The sequence below is a fragment of the Hydra viridissima genome, unplaced genomic scaffold (assembly GCF_058129835.1).
Source record: "Hydra viridissima isolate aposymbiotic clone 2 unplaced genomic scaffold, HvirCarnegie_v1 scaffold_9, whole genome shotgun sequence".
NCBI classification, from domain to species: domain Eukaryota; kingdom Metazoa; phylum Cnidaria; class Hydrozoa; order Anthoathecata; family Hydridae; genus Hydra; species Hydra viridissima.
This window is the reverse complement of record NW_028324308.1, coordinates 12,112,220-12,135,210: the sequence shown is the minus strand read 5'-3', so window position 1 is coordinate 12,135,210 and position 22,991 is coordinate 12,112,220. Positions and strand designations below refer to the sequence as shown.

The 22,991-nt window shown below is 31.2% G+C and overlaps 3 protein-coding genes across 4 annotated transcripts; 2 read left to right on the top strand and 1 right to left on the bottom strand.

Annotated features, from left to right (window-relative positions):
• Nucleotides 1-11: 11 nt before the first annotated feature.
• LOC149884093 (uncharacterized) lies at nucleotides 12-8,721 on the top strand. Its single transcript, XM_090098988.1, has 3 exons — nucleotides 12-236; nucleotides 7,880-8,080; nucleotides 8,286-8,721. The coding sequence occupies exons 1-3, from the start codon at nucleotides 83-85 to the stop codon at nucleotides 8,309-8,311; spliced, it is 381 nt and encodes a 126-aa protein (XP_089955114.1). The 5' UTR covers nucleotides 12-82; the 3' UTR covers nucleotides 8,312-8,721.
• A 2,889-nt stretch (nucleotides 8,722-11,610) lies between these two features.
• LOC149884092 (sodium-independent sulfate anion transporter-like) lies at nucleotides 11,611-20,984 on the bottom strand. 2 transcript variants are annotated; one of them, XM_090098983.1, is made up of 4 exons: nucleotides 20,158-20,405; nucleotides 16,492-16,559; nucleotides 16,110-16,294; nucleotides 15,393-15,900 (listed from the first exon to the last, which is right to left on the bottom strand). In XM_090098983.1, the coding sequence occupies exons 3-4, from the start codon at nucleotides 16,198-16,200 to the stop codon at nucleotides 15,773-15,775; spliced, it is 219 nt and encodes a 72-aa protein (XP_089955109.1). In that variant the 5' UTR covers nucleotides 16,201-16,294; nucleotides 16,492-16,559; nucleotides 20,158-20,405; the 3' UTR covers nucleotides 15,393-15,772. The 2 variants fall into 2 exon arrangements, with proteins under 2 accessions (XP_089955108.1, XP_089955109.1); XM_090098982.1 differs by lacking the exons at nucleotides 15,393-15,900; nucleotides 16,110-16,294; nucleotides 16,492-16,559 and adding exons at nucleotides 11,611-12,462; nucleotides 12,556-12,847 and having other exon boundaries at nucleotides 20,158-20,984.
• A 218-nt stretch (nucleotides 20,985-21,202) lies between these two features.
• On the top strand, nucleotides 21,203-22,256 carry LOC149884091 (uncharacterized). Its single transcript, XM_090098689.1, has 2 exons — nucleotides 21,203-22,051; nucleotides 22,165-22,256. Exons 1-2 carry the CDS (start codon nucleotides 21,457-21,459, stop codon nucleotides 22,254-22,256), a joined length of 687 nt encoding a protein of 228 aa, XP_089954815.1. The 5' UTR covers nucleotides 21,203-21,456.
• Nucleotides 22,257-22,991: the final 735 nt, after the last annotated feature.

The following is a 22,991-nucleotide window of genomic DNA, read 5'->3' as shown; positions in this document are numbered from 1 at the left end:
ATCTATTTTTAGAACCGCAACGGTACCCTATTCAACCTGAACTAACATATTGCTAAATATTTTTATGATGACTTTTTAGTAAATGGCTGTGCCTGTTTTGATAGGTTGCATAAAGCACCTTATAATAGAGGTTATTGCAAATCTTATCGCCAAGAGCAATAATGAAGATAGAACAACTACACTCAACAATCCTAAGGCAGGCGAAGTTTATGTCATACAAGTGAATCATGGAAAAGGTTAGGCAGCAATATTTCAGTGCACTTGTATTGTATTTGTATTTTTTAAATATATTTGTATACTAAAATAGTATAATGTAGTAAATAGCATAGTTTTTGGATTATACTAGTAAAAATCAATTACGATGCCTAAAGTAAAGTTAGACTTTAAACACATTTAAAGAAGTTATACCTGTAATCTACAATGTAGACTGTAGCCTACATGTAGTCTACAAGACTGTATATAGCTTTGTTTCTTTTAATATGTTTAAAGTAAAATGTAACATTACTTAGGCATATTTTATCCTTTACTTAAGGCTATGCTATAGTAAAGCAAGATATCTTATTAATAAATATGAAAGGACTTCTAAATGTCATTTAATATTATATTGAATATTTTCAAGATGTCATTTAATATGTAGCATTTTTTTGAAGCTAAAAATTGTCTTTCCTATTATAATTTATTTGAAGATTTATTTATTATTGTAAAATGGCTCCATAACAAACTTACATGCTTGTGTCTATTTTATATTATGTCAGTGTAAGACATGCTAAAGAAAATAATCTGCAGATTTTTAAATGACCTTTTTTATACATGCTGTTTAAAAGTATCTGTGTTATGATTTTAAAATGTGAGCACCAATGTGCTTTCATTGTATTTGCCTAAAAACAATCATAAATTATAACAATATAGTAACTGCTATATTGTTAAAAATATTATTATAATTTAGTAGTAGTATATAAAATGTGTATTATTATTATAATTATAATTATAATTTATTAATAGTATATATAATTTAGTAGTAGTATATAAAATATAATTTAGTAGTAGTATATAAAGTGAGTTTCTAATTCACTCGCTGTTAACACATAGCTATGTGTTAACAGCGAGTGAATTAGAAACTCACTTTGACAACTCACTTTTGATAATATAGGTATATATTAATAAAAAGAATAAAAAATTTAAACAAAAACTACTTAGAAGACTTAAGACCAAAAGTAATTTTTGTTTAAATTTTTTATACTTTTTATTAGTATTAAAAATTTTTATTACTATTAAAACTTATTAAGTTAATTTTTTTAATGATAAATATTTGTCTAATTTGTTCTTGAAACTGTTTACATTTGTTGACTTGTGGCAATGTTGGGGTGTTAGCCAGGAATATATTTTATGATAAACAGGAATATATCTATAATCCCAGTTCGAAGCCCTCATGTAACCCAAACTTCTAGCCCTAAAATGGGTGAGACAAATTTTCAAAGTTAACTTTTTTATAAAATTAAACTTACAATTTTGCTATGAAAATAAAATTATAATATTTTTTCTTTTTTTGATAGAGAATTATCTCTAACTCAGATAAGACTAAATTTTTTTCGGGGAATCCTTATCGCAAAAATCTAGATCTTCCTATATTTATGAACAGTAATGTACTGAATGAGTCATCTACCCTTTGACTTTTAGGATCAAATCTTACTTCTGATCTTAACCATCTGCTAAGGTTGTATCTCTTTACCATGCTTGCTACTTTATTACTCCTGATTCTATTCTTTATCTCTGTAAATCTCTATTAGTTATAGTACCAAAAAAACAGAACTTACATCAATGAGGACCTCAAAGGTATTATTAATTAGTATGATTAGTCAACAAAAAGTTCAATAACATTGTTGGTTTAACAATAAACACGGATTAATTACTACCTAGGTAGCAATAAATTTGTGTTTATTGCTGATAATAAAGTTAGATTAAGGTATTAGTTAACTTTATTATCAATCTTAATTAATTAATATATTGTCAATATCATTATTCAATTTATTTTAGATATTATTACATATATGTTCAACATAAATATTATTTATTAATATGTTATTGTTCTAACTATATTATCAATCTAAATTTATTACTATATCAATCTTAATCATTCCACTAATACATCAAACTTTGCCATGTTTAAATTGACCAATTTGCTTGCTTAATCGTTTATCTTAAAATAAATAAGTTTTATGACAATTGCCCTGATGTTACTATGTAGCTTAACATAAGTGCAGTTTTTGCCCTCATGCTATGCACATTTTGTGACATAAGGGCAGATTCGTAAGATGAGAACATTCTGTGTAACTTAATATTGTTACGCAGGCAAAATATTGTAATATGAGGGCAAAATTTGTAGTGCCAGAGCTAGGCAAATCGTAAAATGAGGCCAACTAAGATTACTACTACTACTACTACTACTACTACTACTACTACTACTACTACTACTACTACTACTACTACTACTACTACTACTACTACTACTACTACTACTACTACTACTACTACTACTACTACTACTACTACTACTACTACTACTACTACTACTACTACTACTACTACTACTACTACTACTACTACTACTACTACTACTACTACTACTACTACTACTACTACTACTACTACTACTACTACTACTACTACTACTACTACTACTACTACTACTACTACTACTACTACTACTACTACTACTACTACTACTACTACTACTACTACTACTACTACTACTACTACTACTACTACTACTACTACTACTACTACTACTACTACTACTACTACTACTACTACTACTACTACTACTACTACTACTACTACTACTACTACTACTACTACTACTACTACTACTACTACTACTACTACTACTACTACTACTACTACTACTACTACTACTACTACTACTACTACTACTACTACTACTACTACTACTACTACTACTACTACTACTACTACTACTACTACTACTACTACTACTACTACTACTACTACTACTACTACTACTACTACTACTACTACTACTACTACTACTACTACTACTACTACTACTACTACTACTACTACTACTACTACTACTACTACTACTACTACTACTACTACTACTACTACTACTACTACTACTACTACTACTACTACTACTACTACTACTACTACTACTACTACTACTACTACTACTACTACTACTACTACTACTACTACTACTACTACTACTACTACTACTACTACTACTACTACTACTACTACTACTACTACTACTACTACTACTACTACTACTACTACTACTACTACTACTACTACTACTACTACTACTACTACTACTACTACTACTACTACTACTACTACTACTACTACTACTACTACTACTACTACTACTACTACTACTACTACTACTACTACTACTACTACTACTACTACTACTACTACTACTACTACTACTACTACTACTACTACTACTACTACTACTACTACTACTACTACTACTACTACTACTACTACTACTACTACTACTACTACTACTACTACTACTACTACTACTACTACTACTACTACTACTACTACTACTACTACTACTACTACTACTACTACTACTACTACTACTACTACTACTACTACTACTACTACTACTACTACTACTACTACTACTACTACTACTACTACTACTACTACTACTACTACTACTACTACTACTACTACTACTACTACTACTACTACTACTACTACTACTACTACTACTACTACTACTACTACTACTACTACTACTACTACTACTACTACTACTACTACTACTACTACTACTACTACTACTACTACTACTACTACTACTACTACTACTACTACTACTACTACTACTACTACTACTACTACTACTACTACTACTACTACTACTACTACTACTACTACTACTACTACTACTACTACTACTACTACTACTACTACTACTACTACTACTACTACTACTACTACTACTACTACTACTACTACTACTACTACTACTACTACTACTACTACTACTACTACTACTACTACTACTACTACTACTACTACTACTACTACTACTACTACTACTACTACTACTACTACTACTACTACTACTACTACTACTACTACTACTACTACTACTACTACTACTACTACTACTACTACTACTACTACTACTACTACTACTACTACTACTACTACTACTACCACTACTACCACTACTACCACTACTACCACTACTACCACTACTACCACTACTACCACTACTACCACTACTACCACTACTACCACTACTACCACTACTACCACTACTACCACTACTACCACTACTACCACTACTACCACTACTACCACTACTACCACTACTACCACTACTACCACTACTACCACTACTACCACTACTACCACTACTACCACTACTACCACTACTACCACTACTACCACTACTACCACTACTACCACTACTACCACTACTACCACTACTACCACTACTACCACTACTACCACTACTACCACTACTACCACTACTACCACTACTACCACTACTACCACTACTACCACTACTACCACTACTACCACTACTACCACTACTACCACTACTACCACTACTACCACTACTACCACTACTACCACTACTACCACTACTACCACTACTACCACTACTACCACTACTACCACTACTACCACTACTACCACTACTACCACTACTACCACTACTACCACTACTACCACTACTACCACTACTACCACTACTACCACTACTACCACTACTACCACTACTACCACTACTACCACTACTACCACTACTACCACTACTACCACTACTACCACTACTACCACTACTACCACTACTACCACTACTACCACTACTACCACTACTACCACTACTACCACTACTACCACTACTACCACTACTACCACTACTACCACTACTACCACTACTACCACTACTACCACTACTACCACTACTACCACTACTACCACTACTACCACTACTACCACTACTACCACTACTACCACTACTACCACTACTACCACTACTACCACTACTACCACTACTACCACTACTACCACTACTACCACTACTACCACTACTACCACTACTACCACTACTACCACTACTACCACTACTACCACTACTACCACTACTACCACTACTACCACTACTACCACTACTACCACTACTACCACTACTACCACTACTACCACTACTACCACTACTACCACTACTACCACTACTACCACTACTACCACTACTACCACTACTACCACTACTACCACTACTACCACTACTACCACTACTACCACTACTACCACTACTACCACTACTACCACTACTACCACTACTACCACTACTACCACTACTACCACTACTACCACTACTACCACTACTACCACTACTACCACTACTACCACTACTACCACTACTACCACTACTACCACTACTACCACTACTACCACTACTACCACTACTACCACTACTACCACTACTACCACTACTACCACTACTACCACTACTACCACTACTACCACTACTACCACTACTACCACTACTACCACTACTACCACTACTACCACTACTACCACTACTACCACTACTACCACTACTACCACTACTACCACTACTACCACTACTACCACTACTACCACTACTACCACTACTACCACTACTACCACTACTACCACTACTACCACTACTACCACTACTACCACTACTACCACTACTACCACTACTACTACCACTACTACCACTACTACCACTACTACCACTACTACCACTACTACCACTACTACCACTACTACCACTACTACCACTACTACCACTACTACCACTACTACCACTACTACCACTACTACCACTACTACCACTACTACCACTACTACCACTACTACCACTACTACCACTACTACCACTACTACCACTACTACCACTACTACCACTACTACCACTACTACCACTACTACCACTACTACCACTACTACCACTACTACCACTACTACCACTACTACCACTACTACCACTACTACCACTACTACCACTACTACCACTACTACCACTACTACCACTACTACCACTACTACCACTACTACCACTACTACCACTACTACCACTACTACCACTACTACCACTACTACCACTACTACCACTACTACCACTACTACCACTACTACCACTACTACCACTACTACCACTACTACCACTACTACCACTACTACCACTACTACCACTACTACCACTACTACCACTACTACCACTACTACCACTACTACCACTACTACCACTACTACCACTACTACCACTACTACCACTACTACCACTACTACCACTACTACCACTACTACCACTACTACCACTACTACCACTACTACCACTACTACCACTACTACCACTACTACCACTACTACCACTACTACCACTACTACCACTACTACCACTACTACCACTACTACCACTACTACCACTACTACCACTACTACCACTACTACCACTACTACCACTACTACCACTACTACCACTACTACCACTACTACCACTACTACCACTACTACCACTACTACCACTACTACCACTACTACCACTACTACCACTACTACCACTACTACCACTACTACCACTACTACCACTACTACCACTACTACCACTACTACCACTACTACCACTACTACCACTACTACCACTACTACCACTACTACCACTACTACCACTACTACCACTACTACCACTACTACCACTACTACCACTACTACCACTACTACCACTACTACCACTACTACCACTACTACCACTACTACCACTACTACCACTACTACCACTACTACCACTACTACCACTACTACCACTACTACCACTACTACCACTACTACCACTACTACCACTACTACCACTACTACCACTACTACCACTACTACCACTACTACCACTACTACCACTACTACCACTACTACCACTACTACCACTACTACCACTACTACCACTACTACCACTACTACCACTACTACCACTACTACCACTACTACCACTACTACCACTACTACCACTACTACCACTACTACCACTACTACCACTACTACCACTACTACCACTACTACCACTACTACCACTACTACCACTACTACCACTACTACCACTACTACCACTACTACCACTACTACCACTACTACCACTACTACCACTACTACCACTACTACCACTACTACCACTACTACCACTACTACCACTACTACCACTACTACCACTACTACCACTACTACCACTACTACCACTACTACCACTACTACCACTACTACCACTACTACCAAAAAAAAAAAAAAGAGGTATTGAATTTTGGAAACTTTAAACCCATTGGGAATTCTACAGTATACTCGGTGCCATTTGGCTAATGATTAGGCTAGCTAACACCCTGAATATGTTCCATAAATTTTCTGTTTTGTTTATAAGGAATTCGTACCTTGGTATAAACTTGGTTTGTTCTCAGCTGTATTTTTTATTATTACCTCTGCATGTTTTGAACTTTGTTTGTTTGCTTATATTTTTGCTCTTTTTACTCAACAATTTTGGTTGTCCTGATTACTGTCACTAAATTTATATGATGTGAAGTTGTTTTCCATGTATAAAGCAATTCCAATAATTCCAGCAATTTCCACCTTTTTACCTGCCATATCTATTTTTATTTTATACTGTGGAACCTACTAACTATACAATTGATGAGTTGTTAAATCATGCTCTTTTTAGTTCACACAAAAGTTTAAATTCTCCTTATTTGTTGCCAAGTGATGTTGCATGTAAATATTGTGGTTGTTTATTGTATATGCAATGTATATATGTTTGTATATATAAATATATATTATTAGTATTATTTTTTTTTAAACGATTGGCGGGCAGATGGGTATAGGTGGAAGCAAAATGGGTCCAGTAAAATTCCTCGGGCTTTGCCACTTTACACAAAGATCCATTTTGCCACAGTTACACCAACCGGAATTTCAAATGATTTCCAGAAGTTTGTGTACTGTGATCTGAGTCGGACAGATCTTGTTGTTATCCATTACATCGGTAACCACAACCTTGCAGTTTTAGTTCCTCATGGTAAATATATCTTGCATTTTGATAATGGTTTTTGTTTTTCTTTTAAAAGTTTTACGTAAGTTTACTACTAAATAAAACCTACTTTAAATAAAATCTTTTGATAATATATTTAATTAAAATTCATGTTGTATAGCCCCCTCTCTTTTTCATTCCAAACTTTGCTTTGAGTTTTTTTTACACTGTCAAGTAACATTTTGTTTTTAAGCAATAAACATTCACTCTGGCCGATGACAACAGTAGGCGGATTACCTGATATAAATCGGCGGATCACGTTTTTTTTTTGTAGAACAATCATTAAACTTTACAGAGTTTCACCAACTCTTCACATAAATGAGTGATAAAGCGTTAGAAGAAAAGCTAAATACATCTGAGAAAAGATGTAAACGCGAATACTCGTAAATGATAAAGCGATAATAAGAAAAGTTAAAAACAACGATCAGAAAAGACACATACAAGATGACTCGTCCACTCTTTACATCAATAAATGATAAAGCAAAAAGAATACAGTTAAAAACCACAACTGAGAAAAGACGTAAACATGAAGACTCATCAACCTGCCATATAAATAAATGAAAAGATATCGCAACTGGAAAACAAGCAAAAACTATAAAAGCTCAAAAAAAAAAGAAAGAATCTGGAAGTTGGAGTTTTTGTTAGAAAAAGAGATTTAAAGAGGATTTTAAGAGAAAAGAATTTTTAAGAGATTTAAAGAGGATTTTTAAGAAGAGAAAGAATTTTGTGATAAGAAGAGTATTTTGATGAATAAGCAGTTTAATAAGCAGTTGAATAAAAGAATTTCAAGTAAGATTTTGTTTTTAAGCAATAAACATTCACTCTTGCCGATGACAACAGTAGGCGGATCACCTGATATAAATCGGCGGATCACGTTTTTTCTTTGTAGAACAATCATTAAACTTTACAGAGTTTCATTTAAACAATAAAAATATTAGGCGAATCACTTAATATAAATTGGCGGATCACTTTGTTTTTTGGTAGAACTATCATTAAAACTTATAGAGTTAGACTTAAGCAATCAAAATATTAGGCGTATCACTTCATAAAGTTTGGCGGATCTCTTGAAATAATTTGGCGGATCACGTTGTTTTTTTGTAAAACAATCGTTAAAATTAAAGAAGTTTGATTCAAATAATCAAAATATTAGGCGGATCACTTGATATAAGTTGGCGGATCACGTTGTTTTTTTGTAAAACAATCGTTAAAATTAAAGAAGTTTGATTCAAATAATCAAAATATTAGGCGGATCACTTGATATAAGTTGGCGGATCACCTTGTTTTTTTGTAAAACAATCGTTAAAATTGAAGGAGTTTGATTCAAACAATCATAATATTAGGCGGATCACTTGATATAAATTGGCGGATCACTTGATACAAATTGGCGGATCACGCTGTTTTTTGAGTTCATAAAATTTATAAAATATTATAAACTTATATACTTTTTTTTGTCTTTTAATAAAATTGTAATATGCAAATTCCTTCTAAACATTATATCGTTAGTTTTTTCACAAAAAAATTGCGGAATGTTTCCTGAGATCAGGGTTGAGGCAGCATTGGACAATTTTTACGGGGAAATTAGGACGTGTTGCGGATCATAACAAACTTATCTACAAATAAAATTATGCTAAGTTTAAAAATGGTGCGCAATTATAAAAAGAAATGTGAAAGACTGTTAAACGAGGAAAAATTGCAATTAAACATGTTTTTGATAAAACAATGAAGTTAAGAGAAGCTACAGGTGTATTTGGGTGCTCTAAAAGTACGTTAGCTTACAGAATAAAAATGCTCAGAAATAATAGGAAATCGAAAAGTGATAACTTTTCAACCAAATATTCTGTGAATTAAGTATTTACTAATGCAGAAGAAGCTATTTTAGAAAATTATATGTTTAAATCATCAAAAATAAATTATGGTTTAACTTATTACCAAGTTAGAATTTTAGCATATGAATATAGTTATACTTTGAAAAAATGTCCTGAACTATGGAGCAAAAATAAAATTGCTGGCTGAATTTATGATAAGACACAAAAAGTTTTCTCTTTTTATTTAGTCCAATGTGCTTCAACAGTTAACAATGCAACGTTAGCTTTTGTTTGCAGAATTGAAAAAATAAATGGAAACATTTTGGTTGTTAATTTGTTGAATAAAAAAGTAGGATTTAATATATTTTACTTTCCTGATATACAAAATAAGTGGTCGGTGCCAATTACAGAAGTCTTAGCTAAACTTCCTATACCAAACAATGAAGGAAGCATTTCAAGAGGTTCTGGTATAATATTCAAATTTGATTTTTCTACATTTAAACTTGGTTGAATGTTATGAATTCTCTCAATTCGAACAAAAAGAAAAATTTCATGTTTATCTACATCCATTTAATATTCTCTTTGTTTTTTTTATTAATATCTTTTTAATAATGAGAGTGATAATATAATATAAAAAATAATATAATAATAATATTAATAATAATAATAATAATAATAATAACAATAATAATAATAATAATAATAATAATAATAATAATAATAATAATAATAATAATAATAATAATAATAATAATAATAATAATAATAATAATAATAATAATAATAATTATAATAATGATAATAATAATAATAATAATAATAATAATAATAATAATAATAATAATAATAATAATAATAATAATAATAATAATAATAATAATAATAATAATAATAATGATAATAATAATAATAATAATAATAATAATAATAATAATAATAATAATAATAATAATAATAATAATAATAATAATAAAAATATTAATAATAATAATGATAACAATAATAATGATAACAATAATAATGATAATAACAATAATAATGATAATAATAATAATAATAATAATAATAATAATAATAATAATAATAATAATAATAATAATAATAATAATAGTAATAATAATAATAATAATAATAATAATAATAATAATAATAATAATAATAATAATAATAATAATAATAATAATAATAATAATAATAATAATAATAATAATAATAATAATAATAATAATAATAATAATAATAATGATGATAAAATTTATGCGTAAACTAGTTGGTTTCTTAACAAAACAAATAAAAAAAATTATGAAATGATTTTCACACTTCTCAGAGTTATATAATGATTATATATGTCAGGCGCGGGTCCAGGAATTTGTAGCTTTGTGGCAATATTTTATTTTCACGGTTGAAATTGCCATTGCCACAATGGCCACCCCTTAGATCCGCGCCTGATATATGTTGTATATGATTCATTTTCATTTGATTGCTAACTTACTTCAAATTAACTAAAGTAGAAATCCTTTCGTAAATCTGAAGTCTATTAACAAAATGTCCAATAATACTTGTTTTGCTAAACCTTTTTAGAAGGGTAACAATGGTAAAATATACTTAAGGAACCCCTAAACATGAATTAAAATAAGTGATTTTTTGTAATTTTTATCATTTTGATATTTACCACCATGTTAATAATTTTAACATGAATATTTCAACAAAAAATTTTAAACGTTTTTATTTATATATGTATTATACCATCTTAACACTTATAAAATCATTAAAAGTAGAGAAAAAAACAACTGAAAACATAAGAGTTTTAAAAATGTTTGGAAGGTCTTTCATATACAAAGAAGTAAACAATTACTATAAAACTTCATTCTTCTTATGGCAAGATTGGCTTTGGCCAGTTCAGCATTCAAATTATACTGTATACTGTGAAAATATTTCTGCTTTCAGTTCATATCCAAGGCGAAAGGAAAACAGTTTGAGCACTGTTTTTATCGGCAATTAATAATCCTGCGTTTGAAAAAATATTTCTTACTGATTCTCGTGAAAAGTTGACAAAATGAAGCGTGATCTCCTTTTCCGAGAGTTCCGTTTGCAAAGATTCAAAATCTTTAAGAATTGTAAAGTCGACTCGTATCATAGTTGACATGTCGAGAAATAATCTTTCAACTCCTTCGAAGTTCTTTATTTCAGAATGAATAATCTTGTTCATAGCATCCAAACCAGGATAAGTTAAGTTTTCAAGCATCAGTAGAGTTATACATTTATTTTGATAATCTTTATGAAGCAAGTATTTTGGGCGAAGTTGGCGCGAGATCATCGTTATTAAGGAAATTCCTGTTCCCACTAAAACTCCGTATTCTAGTTTGTAAAAACTGACCCAGAAAGTAGCAAAAAACGGGATTAAACCCCATTTGTACAGTTTCCAAATATTTTTCAGCATACTTATTTCAATCATTGGTAATACAGCCATCAACATCATGGCTCCCAAAGCGGACGATGGTATGTAATAGAATGCTGGGGTTAACAGCTGTAGGGCGATTAAAGCAATTACACCAGAAATTAAACCTTGTAAGGAAAATAAGAATATATATCCCAGTTAAAACTAAAATTAGAAAAGCATATTAGTATTTAAAAAGGACGTTAAAATAGCAAGCTGACCTGCTAAAGGTGTTTGAGCACCACTTATTGAGTTTACAGCCGAACGTGTGAAGCTTCCACCCACAATCCAACCTCCATAAAAAGAGGCAACGATGTTGCACATGCCTATTGCAATCAACTCTTGTTGCGCTTTCACCTTGTAATTAAACTTCCTGCCGAACGCTTTTGCAATAGACATTTGCTCGATGAACATGATGATTGGTAAAACAAAGAGAGATGCACCGAAACCTTCAATTAATTCCCTTGTTGATTTCGTTGTAAAATTGTCAACCTTCAATGGTTGAAACGGACTCTGAGTTAAAATACCGACATTGATGTTAAAAAGTAATGGAAACGAACATGTAGAAACATGTATTAACTTAACTTTAATCAAGAAATGTTAAAACAAATCCCCATTCACCCCTTTCTCTACCAAAGAAAACTAACTGGTTACATTTTCACAACAAAATACTAATAGCTATGAAACTTTTTTGAACAGGGATTTTTGAAATATTTGTAATAAATGGGTAGGACAACAATGTGCACTTTCTCGACAGCAAATCTTAAGAGAAGCAAATCTTAAGAGAAGCAAATCTTAAGAGAAGCAAATCTTAAGAGAAGCAAATCTTAAGAAAAGCAAATCTTAAGAGAAGCAAATCTTAAGAGAACCTTTTTTTTTTTTAATTCATTGATTTAATTTTTGAGATATCAAATCACAAGAAAAATAAATTTTAGTTACATTTGAAATTTTATTTGATAATTTTGATTCTAGAAGATAAACTGAATAATTGAAGAAATATAATAATATTGCTTTTGTTGTTATACTAATAAATTTTCTACAATACTTTTAGATAAACATCAATGTCAATTAAAAACCTTTTATTTACAGTAGCGCCTATCGCAAATTATAAAGAAAAAGATGCATTTTAGGAAATCCATGAAAATCAAAATCTTTCTAATTTTGTTCTCCCCTGATTATATAAACTAGACGAACAAAAGTCGACCATCGGGACCATCATTGACCATCGACACTACTTACCTTGTAGGGGTGGGAGTTAAGGTTAGTTTTAGTCTAAAATTAGTCGACTAACATTTTAGTCTAACTAAAATTAGTTAGCTAAGAATTTAGTCTAACTAAAATTAGCCGACTAACTTTTTAGTCTAACTAAAATGAGTTGAATAAAGCAAGATTTAGTGCTAAAACACTGAATAACCTATACCATGAAATTGAACATAATATGAATTATGACAAGTAAATCAGTTTAAAGACATTCATCAAAATTTGTTTTTAAGAAACTCAAAATACGTAATATAATTTGTGAAAATTAGGTAATAAAAATGTTTTGTTTGTACTATTGCCCCAAATTTTCTTTTATTGAATTAAATAAAAATTGGTTTGTTAGCAAAACAACTTCTTCAAAAACAGCTGATATTTTTACACCGAAAACGTTATTAGTTATTAGCATTTTATTAATTTTTAAAAGAACTAACTTTAAAAATTACTAAAATGCTTTTAAACTTTGTAACTAACTTTGAAACAGATGCCCTGCAGATGTAAATTCTAACTTACAGCAATTTGTAATTAAAAACATAGCGCTCAAACCACTTCAAAACTAACGCATAACAAGATTTTAAAAAGTTATTTTTTGGGTGACAGTAACAATGTAATTTTCGCAAATTAAAAAGTTTGTCGACTAAATTTATTTAGACTAAAAAGTTAGCCGACTAAATTCAGTTAGACTACAAAGTTAGTTGACTAATATTAGTTACGCTAAAATGTCAGTCGACTAACTTTAGTTATACTAAAAATGTAGTCGACTAATTTTAGACTAAAAAGTTAGTCGGGTAATTTAGTTGCGGTTTTTTTAGTTAAGTTAGTAACAACTTTTAGTTTTGGTCACAGCACTGTTACTTAGTTTGTTACCTAGTTTATGCGTGGGTGAACGAAATTAACTTCTCTAACTGACGCTCATCTAGTTTACAACAGCAGGAGAAAAAAACTAGGTCAATTTTTTTACCTACTTTAAACAAAGGTTACAAACTTTTATCTTATGCAAAAGTTCTTCACCGTATATTGCTTGATAAAAAAATCATTCCATTTCGTAAATACATACAAATATTTGACGAATTTTTCATTTCTACGTAGGGTAAAGTTGGGTAATTTCGGCGTATTAAGCTATTTTGTTGTTTACAGACAATTGTTGCTTTAATAACGTTAAAAATCATGCATATCGATGTCCTGCAGATATATCTATTAAATAATAGTTAAAAAATTGTTTCAAACTTACAAAGTTTTATGCAAAATTTGTTTTACAAAATACTCAAAAATGACGAAATTAGCGACCTAGTATGGTAGTTTCGGCACAATGATGCGGTAAATTCGGCATACTTAAGAAAATAAAGACGTTCGTTGAAAACGCATTAATATAATTAAAATATTATATAACATCTATAATTCTGCATTGTATAAAGTAATTGTCTCTTAAATGGAATTTGTTACACCTAATTGGCATTTAACTAAGGGCGTTGCAATTGCAAAGATTCATCTTTTTTGAACCACCTTTTTTAGTAAAGTATGAATACATCACCCCAAAACAGAAACCTTACTAGAAAAATGTGCTTCCAAAGTAAAGTTTTAAATAAAATGATTACTAATTTTTATGATTTCGATGATTATTTCTAAATTCTGTTTAAATAAGAATTCATGTTTATAAGCTTATAAGTAGTTCATAAAATAATATTTTACATAACTACAATAGTTAAACATAAAAAAATAAAATACAAAATTCAAAGAAAACTTTATAAAAAGAGATTTATTGAAGAAAATTAAAAAACAGTTTATCAATATAGCTTTTTTTTAAAGAATCAGTGTTTCTTACAGTCTTCACAAGTAAATATTTTTTTAGCATAAATACCACATATAGAAGCACATGTTTCATGCCACCATCTACAGCATTTATGGCATTTATCCCAATTATCCTTTAAATATGGATTGACAGGATCCCCATAACTGTATTGACACATTGCACAAAGTTGTTTATTAATCGCACCTTTAGCATCAAGGTTATTCAAACATGTCTTTTAATGTGTAGATATATTTTCTTTAATGCACTTTTTGAGTGGCTGCCTGTTCTTATATTTCAAAGTTAAAGATTCCTCTAGCTGAGATTTATATGGTAATCCAGTAATTCTTTCAGCATGATTTACCCTCCTTTTTATACCTGTTCGTTTTGTATTTTTAATGTAAAGTCCAGCTAGTGGACTTGGCATTAAAAAAACTAACACCATGAGGTTGTGAGGTTTCATCAGAGGTGGCTAATTCTAATGACTTCTGAAGTGTAAATGATGAGTTTGGTGAAGCAGATTCTAAATAAAAATATTTAATCAAAAAAGGTGATTAAAATTAGGCAACATGTAAATTATAAAGACTTTGAACTATTTTTTTAAGAAACTTTTTTTTAGGTTAATGAAACAACAGAGAAGTTATTATTTTGCTTGATTTAAAAAAAATTAATTTGTATTTTAAATAAATGGTGGAAGATGGTAAAAATAATACATCTTTTAAAATGATTTACCTTTCTGAGAAGCAATTACACATTCTGTAACAAAATCAATATGATCTAAATCTTTAACAGAGTCTAATGCATTGTCGAGAGTAGGGTGCATTTCAGAGGTAATATTTGGTTTTTAAATTTTTGATACAACAAACAAGTGATTAGTAGCCTTAGCTGCAGCAAAGTCTTCTTCAGTAAACACATTTCTATCAAATGGATATATTCCTCATTTTTCAATATTTTACACACATACACACATATTGTATATAATAAATTATTAATTTATTATATACATATTATTATATATGACATAAATTTAATTTATATTGTAGGGAACTATTATTTTACTAAGTTTTACAGAGACACTATAATGCCATCAGATCTAATAAGCATTTGAAATTACCAGCATTTTTACATTGCTCAACCAGATGTTTGGCATCATCTCTGTGTCCTCTGAGGGGTATATTCTGCCTACAACAATAAAGAACTGCACGTGATATTGAAAACAAAATTTGCCGATTTCTAGAAATATTATCAGATAGAAACTTATTGAGTTGTAATTTAATTGGTATGGCTTTATTACCCAATTCAATTTTTTACTAACTTGTAATTATCTTATTACTATCTGAATTTCTGAATTACTAAAATCAACTTCTTCTATACATAATAATTCAAACGCTTATTTCCCATTTTGGTTTCAGAGAAAGCACAGGTCGGTAAAAATGGCACTGCCGAAATTAAAAACTGTTTGTATGCCGAAATTATCTCCTTAGAGCAGTCCTTGGGGAAACTTTTATATCTTGTAACATACTTTGAGTTTCATCTTATTGTTGCTCACATTTTATACAGTTTATATTTTTGAATAAAATAAATAACACCTTTTGGTAAATATTTCAGAGAAAAAATCATTTATCCTACATTTTGAAATTGGTAAAAATGTTAAGAAAAAAGCGAATAATCATAAATTAACGTACCTGATTATATACCCAATTATGATTTTAACATTCAAATAAATAAATATTTTTAGGTGTCTTTTGAAGGGGTGCCGAAATTATCTCCCTGCCGAAATTACCCTACTTTACCCTAATAAATTCAGAAAAGATTTTCCTACTATTTTTCCTCAAGAGAGTAATTGATCTGTTAACAAATTGTGGCGGTATTTTTTGATTGCATAGTGTAAGGAAAAAAATAAAAAACAGTTCAATTCAACATGAGTAAAAGATAAATAATCCTAGATCACAAATTTAGTTTGTCTAAGTAGCCTATAAGAATAGCTGAAACTAATTTTAAAAAACATAGACTATGCCAAGTCTACAATAGAATAATTAAATGTTTGGTATTGAATTTTAATCCTATCCAATCTTGAAAGAAAAATCCAGCCTTAAACACTGATTTTTTAAATAGCATATTGTTAATTCTTAACTGTATCTATGCTGAGCAATCTTTGGTATATTAGGCAATCTTTGGTTAATTTATTCTAATTTTCTCCAATTTATGAGTTTTATGCTTGAATTATCTAGTCTAAGTCTAGTTTAAATTTAGACCTAATACACAATATAACAAGCCTTAACTTAGGCCTATTAGTACCACTTACACAATAGTCATGTTAGTCTAGGTTATTATAGTTATGATATTTTAAAACATTATTTGGAATTTGGCTTCTCAAATACGTCAACATTTCTATGCTTACAATGTGCAGACAACTTATGAACCTAAACTCTAAACATTAAAATGATGTTTAACAATGTTCATCTAGGAAAGTATAACCATTCACACGGAATGTTAATACTTTTGAGAGATTTGCCTTTAGAATACCCATAAGTAATCGTTTGTACACAGAATGATGAAAATTTCGAAGGAATGTACGTTTAATTATCTGCATAATAATTCCTATGTGTGATGCAGCACAGATAAGAGATTGCTAAGATTTAAACATTGACATTTAAGTCATCTTTAAAATATTTATTAATTGTGTATTAGAAATATTTATTAATTGTGTTTGGTTCTAATGATTAAATTGCGCTACTTTTAAAGTCTTCTAAAAAGATTAAATCCCTTTATAGAATATTCTTAATATCTGACTCACATTTTAAAAAACGTTGTTATTGGCCTACATATACTAATTTGAATAAAATTGTTAACATATTGGTGAATTTTTAAGCATCATAATTCAACTGTGTATAAGCACATTAGAAATCTTGTTCTTAAGAAATACCCACGTTTAGCAGATGTGGTCCAAGCATGGTTAAGTGGAATTTGATTGGTTTATTTACATGAACCTACTCGTGTATAAACAATCTCAGTAGCCACAGGAATAATTAATTTTATGAAGCTGAATAAATTTCCTTGAGATTTATTACTTAAGTTGAGATAATTTTTATATTTTATAGTTGTATTGAAATAGAATTTTAACATGTTAAGTTAAGGCTTCACGTTCTTTATACTCTCAAAGTTTGCTGTAACTAGGACATAAGACATAAGCTTAGTAAACCAAATAACAAAAGAAATAAAGCACTCAATAAAACCTTTAAATATCATATGTCTAAGGTACAAATTCAAGAACTACCGAATTGTATAAAAAATGGAGAAATATAAGAAAAAACGAGTCTGTAGGTGGTAAATTATAGATAACACTTTAGTAAGGCAAATTGTTAATAAATGACACAGTATGCAATTCGTCTACTTTTACTATATGCAACTAAATACATATCTTTAAATTTTCTTTCAGCCTTGTTAGTTTATCATTTGAGTATTATTTCAAGTTTTCATAGCAAAGAACATCTATTCTTTTTTGTAAGTATTCAAATCTCTTAGAGTGTAATGAATTTGGTTCATTTATTACAGGATAAACGGCAAAATATCTTTTTTAAAAGAGGTTTGTTCTTTACAAAATTAAATACAAAATCTTTAATAACTTTGGTTGTCATACAAATTAAAAGTCAGACCTTTTACTAAAAGTAATTTAACATGCTTCAATATTAAACATTAATGCCAGTGAAACTGCAATAGCTCGTTATTTTTTGCATAGTTTGAATAACTCCACTTAAATCATTTTGCCATATTTGTTTGTAGTTTACATAATTATTTTTCGCAAAATTATGTATTACTTAGTTCGATAACCTATTCAGTAGTCTGCGTTCCGGTGTCATGTTTGTATTTTAAAATTTTAGCGTTAAAGTTTACTTCCCACTAGAGATTTAACATTTAATTTTTACTGCGCTCATTATTATTTTACTGTCTTCAAGTAAAGTAGAAATGTTCAAAGAAACAAAATAAATTAACAATTATATATTTGTATATGCTTGTCAGATTAGTATTGTCTTTTTTTGCATGAAAACTGATTCAATTTTGTAAAAAGCAAGGATGACAGCTCATGCATTAAAATGACATGAAAAAGAAAGTAAAGCAAATTATAGCTAATTTTTAGAGGGCTACTGAAAAGTAGCAATAACAATTTTCTAATTAGGTTAACGACCTATATGAATGTAGGTACACTGTTTTCAAAACTGGGCTTTGGATCATGTTTTCTCTGGATGAAGCAAAGGAATTTCGTCGCATATTTTAGAAAAACAAAAAAATAAAAAAGGATGAACGACCTAAGTTTTGGGTAGACGATCATGCTACTTTAGAGTCGGCCAACTAAATACATATCTGCAAAATATCTTTCAGCCTTGTATTATTTCAATTTTTCCCAGCAAACAATATTTACATTTTTTTGTTTTGTGTTTCTTTACTTAGGTTTTTTAAAACGGTAGATCAATGACTATTTTTTATGTAGACAAATGAACTAGAATTCTACAAATGGAGGAGCATACAACTGGACAATTAATCAAATATTAGGCAAAAAAAAATAGGTAAAAAAGACCTCTGTTACCCTACTTATTTTAGATCACTCGCCTAGGTTTTGTTTTGCATGTCTGCATGAACTCAAATCCTACTTAAATTCTGTCAGACAGTTGTTATGAGAAAAAGATGTTGGTCTTATATCAAAATGAACTTAAAACAATAGCAAAGACCAAATTTGTAAATGAAAAGGTAGCCTCTGAGTTGAAATGTCATAAATTCTTACCTTAACGTCCGGCATTCCTCTTGGAATATTACCAGCTATTGAAAACTTGTTTTGAACATTGTTTGAGCTAAAAATATACACTGCAATGGTGGCAAAGAGACACACCAGAGCCATTCGACCGGCGCACAAAAACCAAATGACTTTTTTCATCACCGCTCTGAAAACAACATAGTTTTTTGGATTAGGTTCGAGTTTTCTGTTCGAAAGCCAAACAAAAAAAGCCAGAAATGCTAAGCAACAAACACTCATAGTCAAATCCCATGTGTTCGTAAGCTTGATGTTCACAATAATGTACTTAAGAATCTCAAACACGTTTTGAGGTGCTTTTTTAATTCCAAGCAAGTTAGAAAACTGCGTTACAATAATGGTGATGGCTGTCGCTGTTACAAAAGCACTGATCACAAGCTGAGGCACATACTTTATCAAAAAGCCCAGTTTAAAAATGCCCATCAGTAGCAAAATATCTCCAACTAAAAAACTTAGAAGAGAAGCACCAACGGTAGAGTGGGTGGGATTGAACCTGGATGTATACAAAGCCAGAGTTACTGTAGTACCTGCGCTTACGTCTTTCGATGTACCAAATATGCTATAAATCAAACCAGGCGTCAACGAAGCGTACAATCCGTTTTGTGGTGGAAGTTGAGCAAGATTGGCAAATGCGATGCTCTGTGGAATAACAACAACACCACACGTCAGTCCGGCAATCAGGTCACCGCGAAATTTTTTCAAGTTGTATTGAGGAAGCCAAACCAAAATTGGGAAATATTTTTTCAGCATAATTAAAAGATCACTTTTTTTTAACACTTGAGAAATACTGCATGTTTGAACTAAAGTATTCAAATTTTTAATTTTGAGTATATATATATATATATATATATATATATATATATATATATATATATATATATATATATATATATATATATATATATATATATATATATATCACTGTGTCACGAAATGACTATTAATTCGAACCTCTTGTCCCGAGAAAACCCTTTGGAGATTTGAGAGTACACATGTGTAGAATTACACTAAAGTTGGTTTTGAAATCTTTCATCATTGTCCGAGAAAGAAAAATCAGTTTAAAGTTTCTAATTTTATGCTTATTTAATAAGGTCAATAAACTAAGAGTTTTTTTTTCTTTCTCAAAAAAACTGTCTATTTTGGTTATTTGTTTTACAAATAGTACATACAAAATATTTTAGCAAAAAAATAATTAACTAAAAAATTCCGGGAAAAACCTGCAAACAGTTTAGAAACCGTTTTAAAAGAACAAGGTGTGAGTCATTTTTCAAAATGCCTAACCAAGCAAAAACTCATGAAGACAACAGGAAAACTGTCTGTTTTCTCTCTATGAACAAAGCTAACAGGCAGCTGACTGATTTTATGATTAAACGCAGTCAAGAAATTTTGGGCCAAAGAATCAACTTTGAAGACCAAAGAGTACCAATTAGAATCTGTGAAAACTGTCGAGTAAGTCTCAGAAGAAAAGGTGAAGGGAGAGATGTCCAACTTCCTTCCTTGCCAGACTATCAAAACATAAAGATCCGTCCTGCAACAAGAGAATCAGCATGTGATTGCTTGATTTGTAGTGTGGGAAAAGCAAAATTCAGAAGCCCTCAGATAAGTGGAGCAACAAACACTGCCAGTCAGCTTATAGAACAGCCAATTGTTGAGAAAAGATGTTCAGCATGCTTTTCATTGATAGGAAGAGGCATCCCTCATGTCTGTACTAAAGCAATGTTACGACAGAACTTACTCGAAGTTGCAGAAAAGGGCAAAAAAGCAGCAGAAAGAGTGGCTGTTTCTGTAATTGCCAACAAAGTTCCTTCCCCCCATGGCACTGTCCGTCTCAATCAAGGAGTAGGAAGACCCTTTCCAGTAACTCCAGGTAAAAACTGTACTTTTTAAACAAAAAAAACTTTTGTCAAAGGGCATAGCAATAAAATATACACTATGAATTTCGGAAATGATACAATGGTAACTTTCTGTGATTTTTTGCAGGTCCATCGCGACAAAGAGAATTATTTCCTTCATCTACACCCACCTGCACAACATCTAGTACAAGTTCAAAACCAGATTGGTCTTTCAAATAGAGGAATGAATATGCTTGCTTCAACTCTAAACAAAGTAGTTCTTCAGCGTGTTGTGGAGAAAAATTTCAGAGAAAAGTTTGAATCTCTTGGAAAGCAACTTTCTGACCTCTTTGTCACCTCAGAAATTACTGATACATCCAAAAGCACTAGTCAAGAGTCTAAACATTTATTGGTGTACTGCAATGAAATGGAGTCATTAAGAAACACTGTTGCTGAAGTCAGAGGCCCTCAGTCAGACCAGCTTATTAAGGTGGGGATAGATGGTGGAGGCGGGTTCGTGAAAGTTTCTTTTGGTATTATGAGCTTAGAAACACCAGATACTTCTCCTCCATCAAAGAAACCTCTCTTTAAAAATTTCAAAGACTCAGGAGTGAAGCGTCAACTTTTGGTGGCCATTGCAGAAAATGTCTCTGAAAACTATGACAATGTCAAACAAATCCTGGATAAACTGTGTTTAGAGAGAATGTCTTTTGTGTTGTCATGCGACATGAAGCTTGCTAACATAATTTGAGGCTTGCAATCTCACTCTACTGCACACCCTTGCACCTGGTGTGACATTGAGTCAAAGAATCTTCATCACAGTGGTGAGCTTCGAACATTTGGCTCCATTCGTTCTGATTTTGAAGGCTTCCAAGCAGCCGGTGCCCAAACAAAAAAGGCAAGGGACTTTCAAAATGTTGTTCACCAGCCAATAATAAGACTTTCTGATGATACTCTTGTCCTAGATTTTATTCC

What these genes read in the sequence shown, in the direction of transcription:
- LOC149884092 (XM_090098982.1), bottom strand. Translation starts at nt 20,934, where the DNA reads ATGCTGAAAAAATATTTCCCAATTTTGGTTTGGCTTCCTCAATACAAC. An exon ending in GAGGAATGCCGGACGTTAAG is followed by an intron (nt 12,848 to 20,157) that starts GTAAGAATTTAT and finishes ATTTTAACTCAG; the next exon opens with AGTCCGTTTCAACCATTGAA. An exon ending in TGCTCAAACACCTTTAGCAG is followed by an intron (nt 12,463 to 12,555) that starts GTCAGCTTGCTA and finishes TTTCCTTACAAG; the next exon opens with GTTTAATTTCTGGTGTAATT.
- LOC149884093 (XM_090098988.1), top strand. Translation starts at nt 83, where the DNA reads ATGGCTGTGCCTGTTTTGATAGGTTGCATAAAGCACCTTATAATAGAG. An exon ending in ACAAGTGAATCATGGAAAAG is followed by an intron (nt 237 to 7,879) that starts GTTAGGCAGCAA and finishes ATTGGCGGGCAG; the next exon opens with ATGGGTATAGGTGGAAGCAA. An exon ending in TGCAGTTTTAGTTCCTCATG is followed by an intron (nt 8,081 to 8,285) that starts GTAAATATATCT and finishes TTTGTTTTTAAG; the next exon opens with CAATAAACATTCACTCTGGC.
- LOC149884091 (XM_090098689.1), top strand. Translation starts at nt 21,457, where the DNA reads ATGCCTAACCAAGCAAAAACTCATGAAGACAACAGGAAAACTGTCTGT. An exon ending in ACCCTTTCCAGTAACTCCAG is followed by an intron (nt 22,052 to 22,164) that starts GTAAAAACTGTA and finishes GATTTTTTGCAG; the next exon opens with GTCCATCGCGACAAAGAGAA.